The sequence below is a fragment of the Fistularia commersonii genome, chromosome 11 (genome assembly GCF_037954325.1).
Source record: "Fistularia commersonii isolate RoL2024-O1a breed Wild chromosome 11, RoL_Fcom_v1.0, whole genome shotgun sequence".
NCBI classification, from domain to species: Eukaryota; Metazoa; Chordata; class Actinopteri; order Syngnathiformes; family Fistulariidae; genus Fistularia; species Fistularia commersonii.
This window is the reverse complement of record NC_141294.1, coordinates 6,125,762-6,146,285: the sequence shown is the minus strand read 5'-3', so window position 1 is coordinate 6,146,285 and position 20,524 is coordinate 6,125,762. Positions and strand designations below refer to the sequence as shown.

At 38.7% G+C, this 20,524-nt stretch overlaps 1 protein-coding gene across 1 annotated transcript in view; it reads right to left on the bottom strand.

Moving 5' to 3' along the window:
• Nucleotides 1-9,739: 9,739 nt before the first annotated feature.
• The window catches only part of me1 (malic enzyme 1, NADP(+)-dependent, cytosolic), a 71,290-nt gene continuing 60,505 nt past the window's right edge, over nt 9,740-20,524 (bottom strand). Inside the window, exons 7-14 of the mRNA XM_086154669.1 lie at nt 14,414-14,523; nt 13,902-13,999; nt 12,846-12,959; nt 12,192-12,297; nt 11,463-11,605; nt 11,191-11,364; nt 10,454-10,552; nt 9,740-10,332 (exon numbers count right to left, since the gene is read on the bottom strand). Coding sequence (XP_086010795.1) covers nt 10,165-10,332; nt 10,454-10,552; nt 11,191-11,364; nt 11,463-11,605; nt 12,192-12,297; nt 12,846-12,959; nt 13,902-13,999; nt 14,414-14,523 — 1,012 coding nt within the window. The 3' untranslated portion in view covers nt 9,740-10,164. The remainder of the gene's footprint in view (nt 10,333-10,453; nt 10,553-11,190; nt 11,365-11,462; nt 11,606-12,191; nt 12,298-12,845; nt 12,960-13,901; nt 14,000-14,413; nt 14,524-20,524) is intronic.

Here is a 20,524-nt window from a genome sequence, read left to right as displayed (position 1 = left end):
AGATTTAGACTGAAGAGCATCTTGAGGGCTTCACTGCAATCAGCCAAGGGTGTGTCTCTAGCTGGATTAATGCTGATCAATACAGAAAGTACAGAAAGATGACTAAGACTAAATGACAACTACATATTACATGAGAAATATGGAAGAAAAAAATATCGGTCTTGTGTTGCAGGGGTCTTGAAAGGGGATTTTCTTTTATATTTTAGAGGTGTTTCAGATTAAAAAATGTATAATTTTTCTTACTTGACTTAATTAACTCTTTGTGTGTGTGAACATATACACCATTTAATTGTGTGCTGAATAAAAATCAATTTTATGCTTATAATCCAATCAAAGGGACTGTCAGTACAAACCACAAACTCTTTCTCTTTCCTTCAAAAAGACAAACACTCATATAACTTTACATTTACTGAACACCCAATCCGCTCAGCTTAGTCCTGCCTGAATCAAATCATCAATTATTCAAGTTAGTGATGGACTTCTGAAGATAATGATAAAAAAGAGCCTGTGGTAGCAGACACTCAAACTGAAATTGGAGGTTATATATTTGTCTTTATGATAAATTCATCAGCTGATATTTTCATTAAAATCAAGCTACATCAATCAAATATCTAAATATGGTTTGGGCTCCCATTTATCTGACCTCCAGGACAACCTGTCTGAGCAACAGCATCCGTGTGACATGCCATGGATACAACATCAATCAGTTTACAGAGTGGAATATGGCTTACTGAATGGAGAAGGACACATTAGAATATAGAAACTACTTTGCGAGAGAGTGGAGAGATACATTCATGGAGTGTGAAGGCAGAGAGGGGGAGATAGATAATGGGAGATGTGGCTGAGAGATCTGAGCCTAATCGCAAAACTCACTTAAAGAACAGCGTCAAAAGAATTAGGTCCATAACATCAGAGCCCAGTGCAATGGAAACCAACACGTTGACAGGAAACTAGTGAGCTTGTGGTGGGCACACAGCGACTGAGATATCCGACGAAACTTGTATGTTGACTAGTCTTTTATCTGATTAGATTACTGTTACTTAGCCCATACACAGTGGAGCGTGAATAACACTGCTCTTTTTTTAGATTTGCTCTCTCCCATGATTTGTTTCAGAGCCTTGTGGGTGGAGGTGATAGATGGATGTCGACTGTGTGACCTATATGAATGACAGGACCGCGTTTATCAATTAAAGGAAGTATACGTCTAATTTGCAACATACACAGTTAATATATCTCCGATTTCATTGCCTCCGGGCATGCATATGGGACCATATTCGGGAAAAAAAATTAGGGTTAAATACATTAGTGAGCTGATGCACTAAATTTTAAAAGCCTGTAGCTCAATGCTGTCTTGGTTCTATATTTCTTATTCATCAACCTGTATAGCTTATAATTTGTACTTTCTCAAATAACTGTTGACAGCATTTTTGTAACACTTCAAAAAAAATCATACTAATATGTGCACCCGCAATTAAAGTATGACCAAAAAAGATTGAAGTTTTGCTAAAAAAAACCTTCCCTGCTGTAACTTTCCATTTGCAAAACATCGCCACAGAGCAACAGATGAAGCTCAAAAAAAGCAAACTCTTTATTCGTTGTCTTTATGAGGCGTCATGATGATACTACACTAGGTTTTCAATTTGGTTGCAGGCTGTTTACAGGTATTGAGCTGAGGGTTATTAGGCCAGCGTGGGCTGGCCTCCAGGCCATTGTGCCTGCAGACAATAGATAATGAGCCATCCACCCATATGCAAACTGCATAGGATGAGGACACTTACACACAGACGCAAAATCACACACAGTATGATTTCATTAAGACACTGTGTCTTGACAATCAGTTGTAGTAGTCTATTCTCTCTGCCATCAGTCCAAGTTTCTGTCTCTCTATGTTATTAACCTTTATCTGTCACACCAGATTCCCCCTTTGCCCGCGCAATAACCCGGTGTTTCTCGGTGTCAAGGATGGCTCCTCAAACGGCTGCCTTTCAAGGATGCAGCATCTTCAAATCCCACCGAAGGACCGTGGTGATCTACCAAAGACTTCTTTCACCGGAATTCCAAGGATGCACCTGCGGATCCTTGTGGACTGAAATTGCCTACAATTCCCGGAGTTGTTGTTGATGAGCACATGAAAAAAGGACAGTGAGGGGATTTGAGAATGTGGATGCAACGGCTAGTTAAAGTGAGATGTCACCCTTGAGGGAAAACTCCAATTTTCCTCATTATATCAGTCGCTGCCTCCAACATGTAGGAGGCGTCGCAACAAATCACCTTGTCTGAGCTCGCCAAAGAGGACTATTTCATCTTTTTTTTTTTTTTTTTTAACACCTCACTTCCAAAATGTGCTACGTTAAACTCTGGTCAATTCTATGCAGATGAATGCCCCGTTACATTTAAATTTCAATTTAACAGAAAAGGAAAAAAAAGTGTGATATAAATTATCCACCACATCGTAACAGCAAAAAATTTCAACATGACAGTTTTGCATCTTTCAACCTCCTTTTTGATCAGGAAATAGGAGGCTCTGTTGAAAGATTAAAGTTATTGTTTTGTTTGGATTGCTCATTTAGGAGTTATCGGATAAGCCTGCCAGTGGTCGATCCCAAAGGTCCCGTAAAGTCGGGAAGCAGAGAGCAACATCTCCATGAACACCAACGATAAACTCTTTACTGTGCAGGTCTAAATCTCTTCATACGTCCATGCTGCGCTTTCTTCTGCACATTTCTCATTGTGGTGACGATTATGAAGTGGCTAACGTGCAGGACAGCGTCAGTCATGTCAAATAAAGTATGGACATTGATAATCGCTAAATGCAGACCCCAGTCGGGTCGGTTCGTCTGTCTGACCATTGGAACATCCAGTCAACCTCCTCACCTTGACCTCTCTGACCTGGGCTGATCTGCACGGCTGGTCATCTCAAGAATGCAACGTGATGGAAATACTTTCAACTCATTCGCTCTCTTTTTTTTTCCAAACACCCGTTTATTTGAGAGTAGAGCCCCTGATGCTAAGAAAATGTGAAAGAACAATTTGTGTGGCGATTTATCAATTCTTCTGATTCTGTATCTCAGACATCAGAACCCAGTGCCTTTATATCACCTGGGCCTGTCCCCCACTTCCAAGCTCAAAAGTCAGCCTTTTCAATGGATCCCACATTTCCACTGCATTTCCAGTTGCAAGTGGGGATAGCATTTATGGAGGATATTGCAGCAGGAAAAAGAAAACCAAAACAACTTATAATAACATTTTTCCAGGTGAGAGTCAAAATAAATGTCAATACTGCAGTCCACCATTGACTCTAACAATTCCACTAACTGACAAATCTCACTTCATGAAAAATCCTCTCTACTTTGGCATTCGTAATTGTCATTTGAATGTTTGCCAGAATATGTGCCAGTGATGGTCCCATCCATGTTGTTGGCCACTAGTCTAAACAAGGTGGCTGACATTCTTATCAATGTGATGCCCTTCTACTTGTGGCTCTCTGGTAGGGGTTTTACAGGGGAAAAAACAAAAAACTGTTACCATCCTTGAAATGCAAACTGGACCTTCTCTCCTTCTAAAAAAACTTCCTCAGCATCTGTGACATGGAGGACTTTAAATTCCTGCATATCAACTCTAGTTTTTAGAACAAAACAAGTATATTTTTCAACACCGAAAATCACACCAGTTGTTGCATCTCAGATATTCATATTTTCACTGATGTAAAAATGAAAGCACAATGAACCTCAAAAATTCAGCTGTTACAACTGGAATGTGATTTCAACTAGTGTGTATTCATTCTTTTAGTTATCAATCTGTAATTGGTAGGAGAGGAAATCATGCAGATGGGTGGGCTGGCACATATTAAAGTTAAGCAGGTGGTTATCAAGGTTTGCAAAATGTTCACAAAGGTGGTCTTTGTTTCAGCCGGAGCTGAAAACGTCTGAGGAAAATAACCCATAGAATAGAATCAGCAGGAAAACCTGTGAAACGGGCTGTATCGACATGCAGACATTTTCAATCTTTCAAAAAATAAAAGATAAAGTAAAAAAATGGCCTCCATATACTTGAAATCATAGACGCATTATTCCCTGTCCCTGTGCGTGTCGAATCGGGACGGTTCAAAAATGTGACCTATTGATCAAAAACAAGGAAAAAATACAGCCTTTGTAGATTCTTTTTTATTGGTCTGTCAGGGGGACAAACTCAGGTGGACCCTTGAGCAGTTAAGGAGATAACACAGCGGGCGGATTTACATGCCGCAGTTGATGAAAAAAAAGACGCCACCTTGCCCATCATGGCCACATCAAAGGGGACCTGGTTATTCATGGACAAGAAGAGCACTGAAGGCTGCATTACCATCACATACACCTCGCATTCATAATCAGCACCGCACACGAACAACACGCGCCATAGCCGCACAAGCCACAAACTACTTTTTTAGCCCCTCATAACAAGCATAATCTGCCACTGCCACTCACAATTCATTAGTAAACTTATTGAGCTCAAGATGTAATATGCATGTGATTTAATGTCTGGGTTTATAAAGAGGCGCGGACGCTTTGATGTAGATAAAACTTGGCAGTACATCACTGGCACAAACATTTACAAAATTAATGAAGATCCGACAAACAATAGCGTAGGTTGTTGTTGCAAGTACGTGCTTGTTAATCTCTCATAATGCATGCATGATCAATGTGGTTTCAGTATGTGACCAATCCAAGCACATCCAGTTTTATTATGAGCAGTTTAGCCAGACTGCTAAAACAATTCTTGTCAGACATAGTGGTGAGAATAATTACTTTGTTTCTCATACGTTGTTAAGAAGTTATTCCATCCTGTCTCTTGTAAATTCAGACTTTTTGTCAATGTTGAGATAATTGAAGACATAAATATTCATTTCACAACAAATGTTCCTATTGTTCTCAAAGTGATGTGAATGCAAACATTTCTGCCAGCCAAGCTCAGTTGCTTTTTCATGATGTACAATTTGAAAGGTTTTTCTTTGTTTTTTAATTTCCAATAAGTTGATGCTGACTGCAAAGTAAGGGTTTCACAAGTTTCACTTTTAAAATGTTCATTCACTTATTTACATTCGTCTTTTAAATCAACATTACAACACCAGATGATATTGCTAAAGTTAATCATATACTGTAATGCAAATGCATAATTACTTTATAATGTAAATGCTGAAGCAAGTCCAAGCTGCTAGTGACTGAATGATGGCGGGCCTTCACCTCTCTGCGAGTCACTAATGCTCGTTTATTTTCAGAACTAGGTTAATTCGCTCCCCATAAGAGTCAGCATTTGTGCTCTATTAATAAAAAAAAAAATACAATATTCCATCATATCATATACCATGCCAGCCACTGGCATATGAATGTAATGTCCCCATGATAATTATAGAATATGATACAAAAATATTTTGTGTAAGTAGTAATATGACAACTGGAAGCATTTACCAATTTTTTTAATTACATAATATGTCTATATTTAGGAATTTTCAAAAAAAAAAAAAAATGTTTTGAATCATGCAGGTATGTTTTTTTTCGAGTATCCGTGCCTGCATTTGGAATGACAATAATATTGCACCCTGTCTCAATATGCAGCCGATGGTCAGGTGTGAATGTTCCATAAGAATGTCATTATGTTTTTTGTTTTTTTTTTTGTTTTGTTTGACAGACTCGCTTGCGTAGTGGAGCAGAAGTGGAGGATTTAGGTCAGATGCAAATATCTTGTCTGTAATAATTTCAGCATGTGTTGATCCATCTGGAGCTTTACAGCAGAATAATAAGCACAAGCCTGGCTGGCATGTGCTGACATTCAAAAGGCGGTAAAAACATCCTCAGTAGCTAACGATAACTAACTGGGCAACTAAACTGGATTAAAACCTGTAAAGTCTCTTCTGTTTACAAGGGTAAGACAGGTAAGCAGGAGGTTTTTCCACCTGAACAAATATTCAGACCAGGCATGTTGAATTATGCAAAAACTACAAGTCCTTTCCTTAAATAAAAATGCAATTGCTACAAAATGCAATGGCCCATTTTTCCACAACAAGAAGCAACAGGGAATGATAACCACACTCTGTGTTTGGTGAGAGAAATTAATTAAACACGACTTTTAGGTCGTGATCACACATGTCATGTCAGATCTCAGTGGAAGAATCCTACGCCGAGGCGAGGTCTCATCTAATTATGGAAAAGTTGCGGAGGCGTTGGCGCTCCTGCTTGGTATCTGTGCGTGGTACCCGCCCAAGAAACAACAGGCTGTCGGAAACCTGCACCCGTCACTGCCTCGCAGGCTTAAACCTGTGCAGGCCTCACCAACTGTCTGCGAAACCGGCCGTCTCTTCAAATTACTTATATAATCATTTATGGAGAAAGCAGAATGGTATGAAACTGCTGTGTTGAGGTGGTTTCTTAATATTAGTCCTAATGCAGTCCACCACCAGCCAGGCTGCACCGCATTTGCTGAGATGTAAAGGTGACACGGTCTGGCAACTTGTTTGGAATCACACTCCAAAATTCGTTGTGTCAAGTCTCGCTATATGTAATTTTTTTTTTTAATTACTATTATTACGAGTAGCCAATGATAACATTGTACCTACAGTATATGACTATTTTTGTAGTATTTTTGTGCTGAAATTGGTTTTACTATAACAACATAAAAATGCTGCTAACATTCAAATGTCTATAAAACAATGTAAATGCATATTTCTAGCACGCTTACCTGTGCCATCTGAAGATGAAGATAATGGTTGTCTTATTAGAATCTTAACAAAACATATCAAATGCAGTCTCATTTAGTATACAGCATACATGTAATTCTCTATTCTCTATGTATATATAAATGCATATGTAAGATTTCATTTTTTTATTATGCGTACTTTTACTTGATTTCACTTGCATACATTTCCTGAATATATAGTGACTGTTGAATGAGCTGATTTTAAAGATTAAGTACTTGCAGTATAATTCTCTATCGGGAAATTATCATAAATTGTTATTATTTTAATGATAATAATACTTATTATTATGTATGCAAAATAATTTTCATATAGCCAAATCAATAAGTCACAAGCACAATGTTTGACTTAATAATCACATTTTCAGGCGACAAGAAGTAGACACTTTTCAAATTTTCATCTTACATTGGCTAGAGCTTCCATCCATGAAGAGAAGCATGGATTCATACAAATTCTATTTATTCAATTCTAAATAACTTTTAGAAAAAAACTTTTTCAATATTGCAGTGTGATTGCATTCCACATACTGTATTTTATTGGTAACTTGCAGGAATACATGTGCGGTTTAAGGGTCATGGAAACAAGCATGGTAAGATCCTTAAGTTGTAAATAGCATGTAATTCAAATGCCGGGGGTTAGTCACGCTTTCAATGCACTTTAGATTTCAATATTTGCAACATTTTGGATTGCACTAAAAGGTTTTTACAATGGCAATGAGATTAATATAGTTAAACATCACAATTGAAATGTCTACATTTACTTCAGAAACCAAGGGTAATGTTTGGCTAAACAAAATAAAAAGCCCAGTTACCAAAGTGTTCAATATGAACAAATTGCTTTCAGAATCTTTTACCTGCTTGATTTTAATCCTCAATAAGAGAAGGGATTTCCCCCCCCCCCTCATAATGTTTTTATTTGATTACAAATTATTTGATTGTGTAGAGCAGCCATTAGTACCATAATATTACCATAATTTACCACAATTGTTCCATTGAGCTTATCAGACACAATAAGGTTATCAACACTGAGCTCCAATTACACACCACAGCCGGTTTCTGGCCCTGATATTAAAAAGAAATAAATTCTAATGAATTGCTTTTGTTTAATGGATACTTTCACTGATCCATTTGCAAAATATAGATGGAAGCACCATCTGCTGGTCAACCCCTGGAACTTACTGTGTTTAACAGACCTGAAAATGTCAGTTCACCCAAATCAATAGACGCACATCTAATGACATAGTTGTACTGATTTCTGGTAAATCCAAAGATGTGTCATATATCACATATATTTCTAGCCTGACGATGATAAGTTGAAATAAGCCTAATACATATCTTATATTGGGTATTTGAGGTAGGAGATGGAGAAAAAGAAAGAAAGAAAGAAAGAAAGAAAGAAAGAAAGAAAGAAAGAAAGAAAGAAAGAAAGAAAGAAAGAAAGAACGCCAACAACAATCACAACAACAACCGTCCACCATGAACCTTATCTGATGAAAACATTTGTCACACATACTTGCAAGACAAGTTAAATGTCAGTTGCCGGTACGACAGATGGAGGAGGGGTTTTTACTTTTATATTAGACATCGGACTAGGGAGGAGGGGCGGCCAGACTCAAACAGGCTGCATTCCCTTAGGGATTCTACTGATTGGCACTGATCACAAGGTCTTAGCAAGGTGCCATTTAATATGAGACTGTAAACAAGGTCAAATCACCGTGGGGTTACAGCTGCCACACACCCACTCTGTCTGTGACCACCGGGGTGCCAGTAAGATTTCAGGTTGAGCACTCACACATGGAAAGAAGACGGAAAAAATAGTTCCCTCCTTTAAAACATTCTGGATCCGTGTAGCCAAAGTAAACTTGTTACTGAGACGTTGATGTAACTTTTAGCGGCGATGGCTCCGGTCGCCGACTGACAGCTGATGGTGTTGACATTGAGACACATTGATCCACATGTCCGAGCAGTGGTTGCCCGCGGCTATTAGGGGGGATTGTAAGGGAGGGCAAGGCAAGGAAAGTGAGAAAAGCTAATGTTTGTCTCAGTGAGTGTTGCCTGCAGCGGGACGCTCAACACTGAACGCTGACTGGTCCGGTTGCTTCTCTATTGATTTCACACAGAGATTGGCAGTGGGCCAGCCGATGCCTCTGGTACTGACTGTCTGGCCACTCATTGATTCATTAACGTGAAATCATTCTCAGTTCAATGCAGACATCATCAGACAGCCATAAACTACTTGACTTACCGTGACTGTTTTTTTTTTTTTGTTTGTTTTTTTTCCAATTTGCCCACAATTTGCACATTTTGTGTAACACACATAGCTGTTTACCTAAAAACCAGAGCCGACTCTATCACAGTGCTGATTGTTTTACATGTAAAATGTCTCCGTTCAATGCAGACATCATCAGACAGCCATAAACTACTTGACTTACCGTGACTGTTCTTTTTTTTCTTTTTTTTGTTTTTTTTTCCAATTTGCCCTATGTGCACATTTTGTATAACACACATGGCTGTTTACCTAAAAACCAGAGCCGACTCTATCACAGTGCGGATTGTTTACATGTAAAATGTCTTTTTGTTTGTTTTCCCCGGCCCTTCCTAACATCTGGATCACAACCACTGGTTTATTGCATGTTATTGTGATGAATCCATACATGTACTGTATAATAGTTACTTTTGGCCACGAGGTTAAGCATTGGCCATCACGTTTAAGCAACAATGACTAAGTCAAAACCAGATAAAATAGTGTTTTTCTCATATACGTCTTGATGTATTACATCGGACTGATTAAAAAAAAAGTTCAGAAAAAGGGTTAAAAAAGAGGGAAAAGCGCTACAACAGACAGGGCTGATCATGTCAATTAACGTCCATATAAATTGCAATGGTAAAATGTGACCACTAGAGGGAACCGGTGCACCATAAGCTGCATTTCACACAACGTACTCTCCGAGCAGGTCCATTTTCTTTGCATTATACTTTTACAAAAGTAATGATCAAACATAGAAAAGTTTAATCAAAATAATTGTTTTATTCGACAGTAAGTTCCCTGAATATAAGCTACCACTGTCAAAAAAGAAACATTGCAGTACAATTACAAATAAGCTTTGGATGATTTTCTCAAAACATATCCCTGCAACCTGTAAATGTGTTAAAGCTATTTGTGTGATTGATCATACATTCTGCAAACTGCTTTCACATTTAGATAACTTCCCCTTTGGTGCATTAAATTACTAGTGACATCATTTTACAAGTTACTGTAGATTACTAATCTTTCGGATAAGTAAAGCTAAATTATCTTTGGTTCCAGAAGCTGTAGAAGCTGATTACTATTTTTTCCAAGGTTTACTTTGACATTCTACACATCTTGTTTGATATACAAACAGCCACCTCATAATGATATTGGACAGCAGTAGTTAATTTACCTCTTTGATCAATGCGTTACAGTTTGCATGTCTGGACAGTCATGCTGTCCTCGGGCCAGCGGTACGCGTCCATGACCAGCTTATCATAGTCAGTGCTGTACACCAGGGAGCGCACATAGGCTTCTTTGTCAGACGGCTCTGGGTGAAGCCTTGCCATGTTGTGCTCAAAGGCATACTCAACTATCTGTAACACACAAGTATAAAAACAGTATGCTTTCTGGTTCAGTGTTTGGCATCAGATTAAAAAAACCTAAATCCAGATTGTCATGTTCAAGAGAATGTAAGAGGCCGTGTTCATCTCTTACTTTGACAGCCAGATTGAGAGAGACCTCGGTGATGGAGCTGAGGGGAGGGTACAGTCTTCCCTCCGCCAGGTCCTTCTCCGTCACCAGCTGGGCAAGAGCCTATTTAGGAAAAAAAATAAATAAATAAAGCAGCTTTAAAACTCATCAAGTTCAGCAAGATATTCTACAGCTTACCACAATTATAATGAAACGTAAATATCCAAAACCTTTTCGGAATAGAAGGAAATCAAGAAAGAGGGAGGAGTTGACCCTCAGATAGACCAATATTAACATAGTGGAAACACCGTGTCCGGAGATTCACCTCATGGTGGCATTAATGTGATTTATTTGTCTTCCTTACTTTGACACCATAAAATGTAAACAGAAGAACAGAAGAGTACTTTTTGGGGAGCTGGGACTATTGTTTAGACACCATTCATGAAGCTCTCGGTCAAAGGTACCATAAATGCCTTTGGAAGGGTTGCTGATGGGATCATATTTGTTGGGCTGAACAGAAGAAGCCCCTCGGCTGAGAGTTCAAATATCTCCGAGGGAAGAAACCGAGACCCGGATGACTAAGAACCTTAAGAAAAGCATTAAAGTATGAAATAGTCATGAGTCTCATAGACGTGTCAATAACAGCTTACTTAAAACGAATATACAGTACAATCTACCTTGTATTATTTATATTCTGTCCTCAATGGATTCGAACAAAAGCGTGAATCTTAAATAACATGAATGATAAATAAATGCCTCACCTCTGCTGCAGTGAGAAAGATTTCATCAGTAATATGTCGAATGGTGCAAGCGATGACACCCAGGCCGACACCGGGGAAAATGTAGGCGTTGTTTCCCTGGCCGGGATGGAACGTCCTCCCATCAGGTAAGGTCACAGGATCAAACGGACTGCCACTGGCAAAAATACCTCGCCCCTGCAGCACAAGAAGGATTTGTTTTATGACACATATATATATATAAAACCATGGTGCTCGGATGTATATGAATATAACATGGTCTCAAAACTTTGCACCTCTGTAAACGTGTAACACTGCTCAGCAGTGCATTCGGCTTTGCTGGTGGGGTTGCTGAGGGCGAAGATGATTGGCCATTCATTGAAGGAAGCCATGTCTCTGATGATCTGCTCCGAAAACGCTCCAGCAACAGCTGCCACACCTGTAACACAAAAACCAAGTCTCCTTTTTAAAATTTTTAATTTTCAAGAAACAAAGATCTTCAAAACGGACTATTTCTGGGACGCACATTTATATTGCGTCTGATTCCGCAATGCTTCTCTGCCATCATGACATGTAAGCTGCACAAATATAAGTATGCAATTGTAAAAAATATGTGTTTTTGTGCTGTCTTAAAGTGACTTTTAAGGTACATGAACAGAATGTAGGCAGTAGTGTCTTGGTGGTATATTAGTTTGTTTGTTTGTTTAGAAGTTTATTAGGACAGTGTACAATTCCATTAAGGACAGAGGCGGAGATGTTTGTACCAGATTGTAGCTCATAGCTTATTTCCATCTGTAGTCCGGGACAATACAAATATAAAACTGTACAAAATAGACAATATATATAAAATATACAGATAGGCAATAAAATAACGATACAATATATAAACAGGCAATAAAATATGTATTTTGCAAGTTGAAAGTGCTATTGTTGTGATATTGTTGTGATATTATTACTTTGGTCATCTGGGGGCCATCAGATGTTACCCTTCTAGGTAACATCTGATGGCTGATAGTCTTGTTTACCTATGAGTGCTGTAGGTTTCAGCTCCCGAACCACATCCTCCAGGTTCTTCATCTGTGGATGCTCATGAGCGAACCTCTCTTTCTCAGAGGTCAAGTGGTCTCGGCCCTGAAGAGCAGAAATTGTGGACCAGTGGTCAAACGATGAGGGAACAAGGGTGAGTTAGAGGTGTTTGATGCGTGCTTAAAAGATTTACTTTTAAATGCTCCCTTACTGAAAGAAAATTGCATCTTTGCCATGTACATGAAGATCCAAAAAAACATTCCCACATGTAACTAATAATCCCTCCTTTTTAGATATGCAAGATGTTCATTTTGACCTCATGCACACGGGTGGAGATTCATTAGCTGTTCAGTCTAAGACTGTAGAAAACTCTGTCTTGGAGTTTACAGATTCTTATTCTCAAAAGTCAGACGAAAACATATCCGCTCCAATTTGTCTTGCGGTGACTGCTCGGAAAGGCCTGTGGTAAATACAATTTTGTGGGGGGGGGGGCTGGATTTAAGTTCTCAAAAATTGGACTGCAGCAACCTCAGATGTGTGAACTGTTCAGATGATTCCTTTTTTTTAAAGAATCAATTCCAAGTCATGGGCCAAAAATATTGGGACAGTTGGCGATTCAATGCCTAAAAGTGATTTGTATGTTACAAAGGCACCTTGACAATGAGGCCCTTGGAATCCACCATCCAGATTTTCTTCAAACTTTCTTCTTTAGGAAGTCCCTCCTTCTCCATGGCCATTGTGATCAACTCAGCGATCCCCATCGCTGCCTGGGTGGAAGATACAAGGGGTGGGTGGAGGTCGGGTGGGGGCAGGGTCATGAAGTTCTACCCTTCTTGAACTGACCAAAGCAAAGGTACATTTACCGATTCTTCAATTTCAAAGCATAACACTGAAGTGTGAAAAGATGCTAATGAGGCAGAACGTTAGATTCTCGGTTCCATATCATCTTTAAACTTGATGTTTTTAGTTTTTTTTCTTTTTTTTATATTCCTTCTCTCAAATTTGCTAGAGTAAGTCCATATATCGGTTTGAAGTAAGCAAAAAAGTACACCTCCTTTACTTCGAATAAAATAGAAGTGAAGGATAAAGTTTCTCAACAGTGAAGTTTAGAAAAGTACTTTACACCACTGTCATGTTTAGTTCAAATCATAATATCTTAATGAATTTTGTACCCCTATTAACTGCTGTATAACAGTTGAAAGGGGAAAAATGCCTGTTTGTTTAAGTGTTTATCACTCGTCAAATATATTTCAGAGTTGGGCTGCCATAAGCTGCTGGTCCTGGTATGAACGATAACTTGATTTCATATACCTCAAGTGTACAAACTTGGTTTCTATATTATTCAATTTGTTGCCATTAGGCAGACTTCTCAAAATTTGCTATTGTTTATGCTTAATTACAATTAACTACAAATTGCAAAACTAAAATGAGAACTTAACACACATTAATTCATCATGAATCAGACCATTTTCTTGCATATGGTTCTCATTCCAAGTCTCAACTTTAGTTTAAAAAAAACCTCTCCTAAAGCAATACACTGTAATTGTGTGGTTGAAACAAAATAAACAGAAATGATTTATCATCTTATTAAATTGCAATTTTCTCATTAATCATATTTTACTCTATAATCATTAAAATAGTCTACAATTGGTATACCTCAAAAGGAAAATAATTGTGTTTCATAGCCTTGCTTTATACATGTCACTTACTTCCCCTGCTCCTTGAAACACAATGGTGTGGTCACATATTTTGCTGCTGGTGATCCGCAGAGCGGCCAGGAGGCCGGCGACCGCCACCGCCGCTGTACCTGACGGAGATCACAAACACGTCGTTTCTGGCACCGACAACCCCTAGTTAAAACCAACTGTCACAACATCTAAAGACCTAATAACATAGTTGAGCTGGAATATGGTATCATGCAATATAAAGATAGTTATAAACCATCAAGGAGAATCTGAAAGTCGTTTTTCATCTTTTCACAATTGTTTAAAACATAAATTATTCACAGTTTTTAGTGGTCATCATATTTACATTAAACACTTTTGCAGATTCGAGATGCTCGGAGCTTTTTAATGTTGGACTGAAAAAAATGCAATATCCTTGGTTAATGGCTTTTGTAGCACCTGCCAAGTATTTACTTATTGATATACCAGCTGATTTTCTTATGACGGTGAGCATGAAGGCATAATTTAATGGATATAGAGCAATTTGTGTGATTTACCTTGGATGTCGTCGTTGAATGTGCAATACGTGTCACGGTACTTGCTCAGCAGACGGAAAGCATTGACATTTGCAAAGTCCTCGAACTGAATCAGACAGTCCATGCCGTATCTGGAAACAAAAAAGCTGCATGAAACCAGGAGAAGTGATAAATGGATCCTGAAGTACTTTGGCGCACAAACACAAACACTAAGACAAAGTGCTGCTTTTTAGGAGATGCTGTGTTTCATTCCTGGAGAGGGCACTCTCACTCTGCGTTGCGTCGCCCAGACTGAGGCAAGATGAATGTCACCTATGTAGAAAAGTTATGACAGATGTTGAATTTGATTATCTCTGCCTACTCGGGTAACTGTAAGCGTGACACAAAACAGACAGCTTCTCATTTTCGAACGTAACTGATCCAGTGCATGGAAATCACAGGGGGTCACGTACCGATTTGTTTAATAGACGTTTTAATGATGTTTTAGTGATACAACACCTGCTGACTTGACTTAAAGTCTCACAATGGTTTTCTCCAAGGGGAGACCGAGCGAGCCACACGGGAACGAAATGACAAAACACTCCATTTGAAAGAAAAGGACGGGGCCCACCCACGTGTCTCAGTAAACTAGCAGTGGACATTTTAACAAGTTCTTCCTCAGACAACCACTCCAATAAGCCCAGGAGCCAAAGCCAGTAACACCCCAACAAAACATGATGGCACAAAAATAAGCTCACATTTAAATTGGATCGAGCGGGGAAGACAAAAAAACAGAATCCAAAGTATTCCAGCTTTCGGCAGATGGGCAATCTGCTCAGGAATTTACTGGATGTTTCTGAATGGATTCTATCTTCAAGACGAAAACATGGTACGAACAAGAAAGGAAAGAATGAGAAACAACTCATTTGTTGTTTTTTTTTTTTACATTCTAACAAAGTCATCGTTGTGAAAGGTGATTTTAACTCTTATTTTCTTTATTTCTGTTGTGCAACTGAAGCGGTGCAAACAGCTATCTGAAAACAAGTGAGAATAATATCGATGAAACTAATGAGATTACTGTATTATTTATAGCGATATGAAATACTACAAATAACATGACATTAGCATCAAAAATCCAAAAAGCCTAATATTTGTGTGTATGTGTGTGTGTGTGTGTGTGTGTGTGTGTGTGTGTGTGTTTATGTATACACCCTTAATGATGAATGCCACAACAATCTGTGTCATGACAGCACAAGAGATATAACATATTATAATGAATATATGACTGAAGAGAATCCCCTGTCAAATATTTATTAAAGCTTGACTAAACAGGTCCTTAATTACAGGCCAAATCTTCTGAAAATATTGCGTCTTTGACATTTTATCTTACACTCCTATTTCATATGAAAACAGCCAGTGTTTGAGTTTCAAACAAATAATCAAATTAGCTGAGCCATCTGATCATAAGTCTTGCTCATGCTCCGAACAACGGCGGCAATATGATTAATCGAAATGAAAACACTGACAGCTTGTGTTGCCATTCACACTGCTCCATTGTACTGGATGATTGAAATGGTGTTTTCCTGAGGTACCCACAAGCACCTGCAGCAGTCATCATTTTTGGATTTCTCACCACGGAACCTGCTTGTATTACTCCTCTTGCTGTTTTAAACCCTCTCATTTACCTGAAACTTTCACTTCGTCTACCACTTTTTCACAAATCATGCGCCTGCTTCGTCTTAAAAAAATGTCCTGTCAATGTTATTGCACAACGATCTAAAGCTGTTTCCCACTTGTTATAGTAGCTGCTAAACTGCTTGAAAATGCGACTGAGAGGAAGCTGGAGAGAAAAGACGTGCAGGATGAGCAATGACCTTAGTTCAACGGTGATAAAACTTTATGACCTGATGAGCGTGCCATTGCTTGGTCAATGTTTATCCTTCCTTTTATGCTTGCCTGATACAGAGACTGCCAGCCTGGCCTGAATTACTGCCAACACAGCAGTGGTGTCGAGGACAGAAATGTGCTTTCTATCAAAAAAAAAGCAACACTAAAACAGAGAGGAGAGGAGGAATAATGAGACAAAGGAGGGAACTATAAACTTTTATTGTGTTGGTGCTTTCAGGAGACAGAGGCAAGCAACCAGAGGGCGCTGCTCTGGCAGAGGGGCAGTGCCCTCCCACAGGCTTTGTTACAGCCAGACTCTGCTGAGGTCAAACCAGTTCACAAGAAACCAAGGTGCTCATCCCCTGAATCAAAACAGTCATAAACAGAAGATGAGTCTGCTGCTGAAAGTATTCTATCTAGACATTTTATTAATAGTAAAATGACAGCCATAAAAAGATCAGAGATGTTGTTCACAGCTCTGACATTCGGGGATCCTTGTCAAGGGGCATATTTAGGGGCAGCCGCTGACCATAAACTACAGAGTCACAGCGCGGTTGCGGGATTGGACCGAAAAATCAACATCTTCTCGATGCAAAAAGGCTTTCGGTTTCACCAGGGCCAATGAAATGAAGTGTTTTGGACAGTGTGTGCATATGTGTTAGTCTGCTCTGACTGGGATAAAGCTCCTTCTGGTTGCATTTGGGTTCCTCTCTGTCTGAATGTCTGCTGTCTTGATTCATACAATAAAGTGATGAAATTGAGTCTCGTGAGAAGATGTTACTCTGGAAGATGAACACGTTGCTAAACTAATAAATGCTTAATGCTTTGGATTTCTGTTTGCAATTATAATTGCAATGTATGTAGATGCTATTTGAAAATTCCTCAGACTTAAAAGTTATTCTGATTAAAATTGGGCATGCAAACATGAAAGAACTGCCAACAGCTGCTGCATCAAAAGTTTAGCCCTGACAACGAACTAATACAAGGATAAAGTTTGTTGTTAAATTTGAACTGGCCTTTGCACTAAGAGGAGCTACAAGTAAACATAGCAAGACATCCCCATGCCGGGTCTTTCCAGGTACTGGTTTCTGCTAAGCTTCTTATCACACAATAAGACTGCATACATTAACATCAGGAATATTTAATATTTATGATTTGATAGCAAAGAGCTTTAGGTCCAGTCAGTGGCATAAAGATGTCTGTAAACCTATCATGCTGCTGAATCTTTTTGGCTGATAATCAGTTTCACCCAGGCTCGGGAGGAAACCCACACCCCCAATTATCGGGAGGGGTGACTCTGACCCAAACTAGCCCTTTGTAACTTGTAAATCAGTGACTTTGTCCCACCTCACATGGCTGTTATGAGGAGAAAAAAAAGACTCTCTAACCCTGCTGTCTAGATCTGGCAGTGAGATCAATTTCCATCTCCTTGTCCAGCACTTTGTCAACAGCAGTGTCTGTTAACTGAGATCTGAGAACAAAAAGAGCCCGGTTGGAAAGCTCACATATCTGTCACTGGAATCTGACTGTAGACAAGTAAAATTCTCTCTCCAGCAGCTTAATTACAAAAAACAGATATAGGCGCTCAGGTTGCCCAGGTACTGTGAACAACATGAGCCTTTTTTTTTTTTTTTTTTCTAATTTTCAATCGAAAATATGTTTTATCGAGGACACTCGTTAAACAATTCAAATATTATAAATGATATGGATTCATGGGACATCAGCTGAAATCAGTGGCATATGACACATTTTCATGGTCACCTGCACAGACTGATCTGTCCATTCATTGATCGATAAATCAATCCATCATCAGCAGCAAATTTAGTTAACTATAATGTAAGCAAATGGTAGTATAATTTCAGCAAAATTCCAAATTTTCAACTTAACTCTGAATAAGCCAGACATACAAATGCTATTGATGTAGTGCCCATTTAAGGGAATTACATATTCCTAGCATGCAGCCAAATTGTGTTGGAGTTTGTGTGTGTGTGTGTATTACGTTTAATTATGTTCGAGCTATTAACAGTAGCTGAATTTTGATGGATGTGTCTATAGGAAGAGCGACTTAAACTGTTAGCATCTTTGACACATAACTTGGTATAGTCTCCAACATTTAACACATTGCTTGGAGATTTCACATACTAATTTTCAAGGATTTTCGAGTAAAAATTTGAATTTGCCCCGAGTAATTACTTTGTTTTCACGGAATGACTGGAAAGAATGACTGGAAAGAATGGAATGACATGACAGTATGAATTATTGGGCAAAGTTTAAGTCCATCGAAATAAAGGTAATTTGCATTGATTGCCCTATTTGATGGCGTAATCTATATTTTGTGGTATGAATTTAAAAAAAAACAAAGGTTAACTCGCATCCAGTGGTTGATTGGAGATTTGTGTTAGAAAGTCTGGCTTGTGTAGATATTAGGGGCCGCATCTCAATTAATCATATCATGTCAGCTTTTATGAATGTATGGTGAGGATATCATCTGGAATTTTCACCAACTATCTCATTTTGTTAGACAAATAAAATGGAAAAACAAGAGAAATCTGAACAGTATCAGTAATTTTTTTAGATTCTGTCTTCCAAGGCCATGCAACACTGATCATCCTCAGATGCAAATAAAATGATTTTGAGGGAGCTTTTTTTCTGAAATTTGTTTCTATTTTAATTTCCAATATTTTATTCAACTTTATTTTTTTATTTTGGCAAATTTCATTTTGGAACTGTAACTGTTTTTGCACACTGATATAAATAGTATTAAACTTGCTTTATTATCTTTCCTTTCTTAATTGTCAAATACAATGGTGAAAAGATTTCTGTATTTTTCCAAAGCCAGGAAAAATGCCTTATGCCTTATCATCTGTGAAAGCAAGATATATTCACTGAATCATAAGTACACTGACCACAGAAATAGGAAACAGACACCAGTTAAACCTTTCTTGCAACAGTATTTTACACAATCTGCGGCTTACTAAAGGAACATCACAGAACTCATTTGTGCTTAAAATGTTGTTTGCTGTGATTTATGTGGTGTGTGAGTGGGGAAGTTAGGGGGTGTTTCCTGAAGTTGTTCAGTATGCTAAGTGTAAATGTTTTTGATATTATCGCAAATATTTGATGTTATTGAAAACATGTGTGAGTCACAAGGTGACAGTGCTGAATTCACCAGACGGGATGTGATATTTGAGCCAATCTGTAGGATGAGGATGTTTCATGAGTAAGCTCGCCTTCAGGAAATATAATCACTGGATCTGTGGCTGGATGAAATCTGGATCCCCATTTGTTAGGAAGTAGGTGGATGCTGTATACTTCCAGTGTCGAAGGTGAGCCTTGAAGTAGAGAGGGAGTAAAGTGAGTCTTTTAGCTGGAACGCATTCATGAGGGCCCAGAACGGGCCAGGGAGAAGGTCACATACAAGGGTGCTCTGTCCAAACACAGCTGTCGAACCTGTGAGCATATATGTGTGTTTTTGTACACACACAGGCTGTCTGTTAACTGCCATCCCCACGGGGCTGAGGCCTTAATAAATCCCCAGCCCCCCTCTGCTCTCAGAGGTCCAGAATCTCTCAGCACACATTATTTCTCAAATCCCAGAGCCGTCATTAATGACAAAGACACATTCTGCATTCTTTCCCGTCTTTTCTTTTGCTCCTTACATCCACCCATTGATATGTCAGCCTATTCCTCCTTCTCTCAGTGACAAGAGTAAAAAGAGGTTGATGACATTCTTCTATGGTGTTTGTAGGCAAGCAAGGTTTGAAGCAGCTATACTTCTTGGAAAAAACAAAACCAAACCAAACTATAAAATTGTTTGTTCTGACACAATGAAAAAGTGTTAAAGGTAATATATTTGATTTGTTCCCTCAAAGCATGAAATATTAAAATAAACATACTTACTTAAGCTTTACAAAGAAACAATCATCTGGAAGTGCTATTTGCTATTTTCTATACCCAGCAATGAAAATACAGAGTCAGCCACCAACGGCAAACAAACCACTGAGAACTGTTATTTTTGCATCATGTTAGATATTGCTTATTCCATGATGCAGCAGAGCGCTGTTGCCACAGAACAGCATCGGGTTATAGGCCAGTTCATAACTTGAGTTTTCTTCGAGACGTTGCCACAAACAGCATCTGCAGCCAAAGATAGCAGGCTGGAAATAGTACATATAATGCCCAGATGAGAAGAAAGCATCAATCCTAGAGCCAAAGAATATATATATTATTATATATAAAGTTTTGTCTTCCACAGGTTGTATGGAT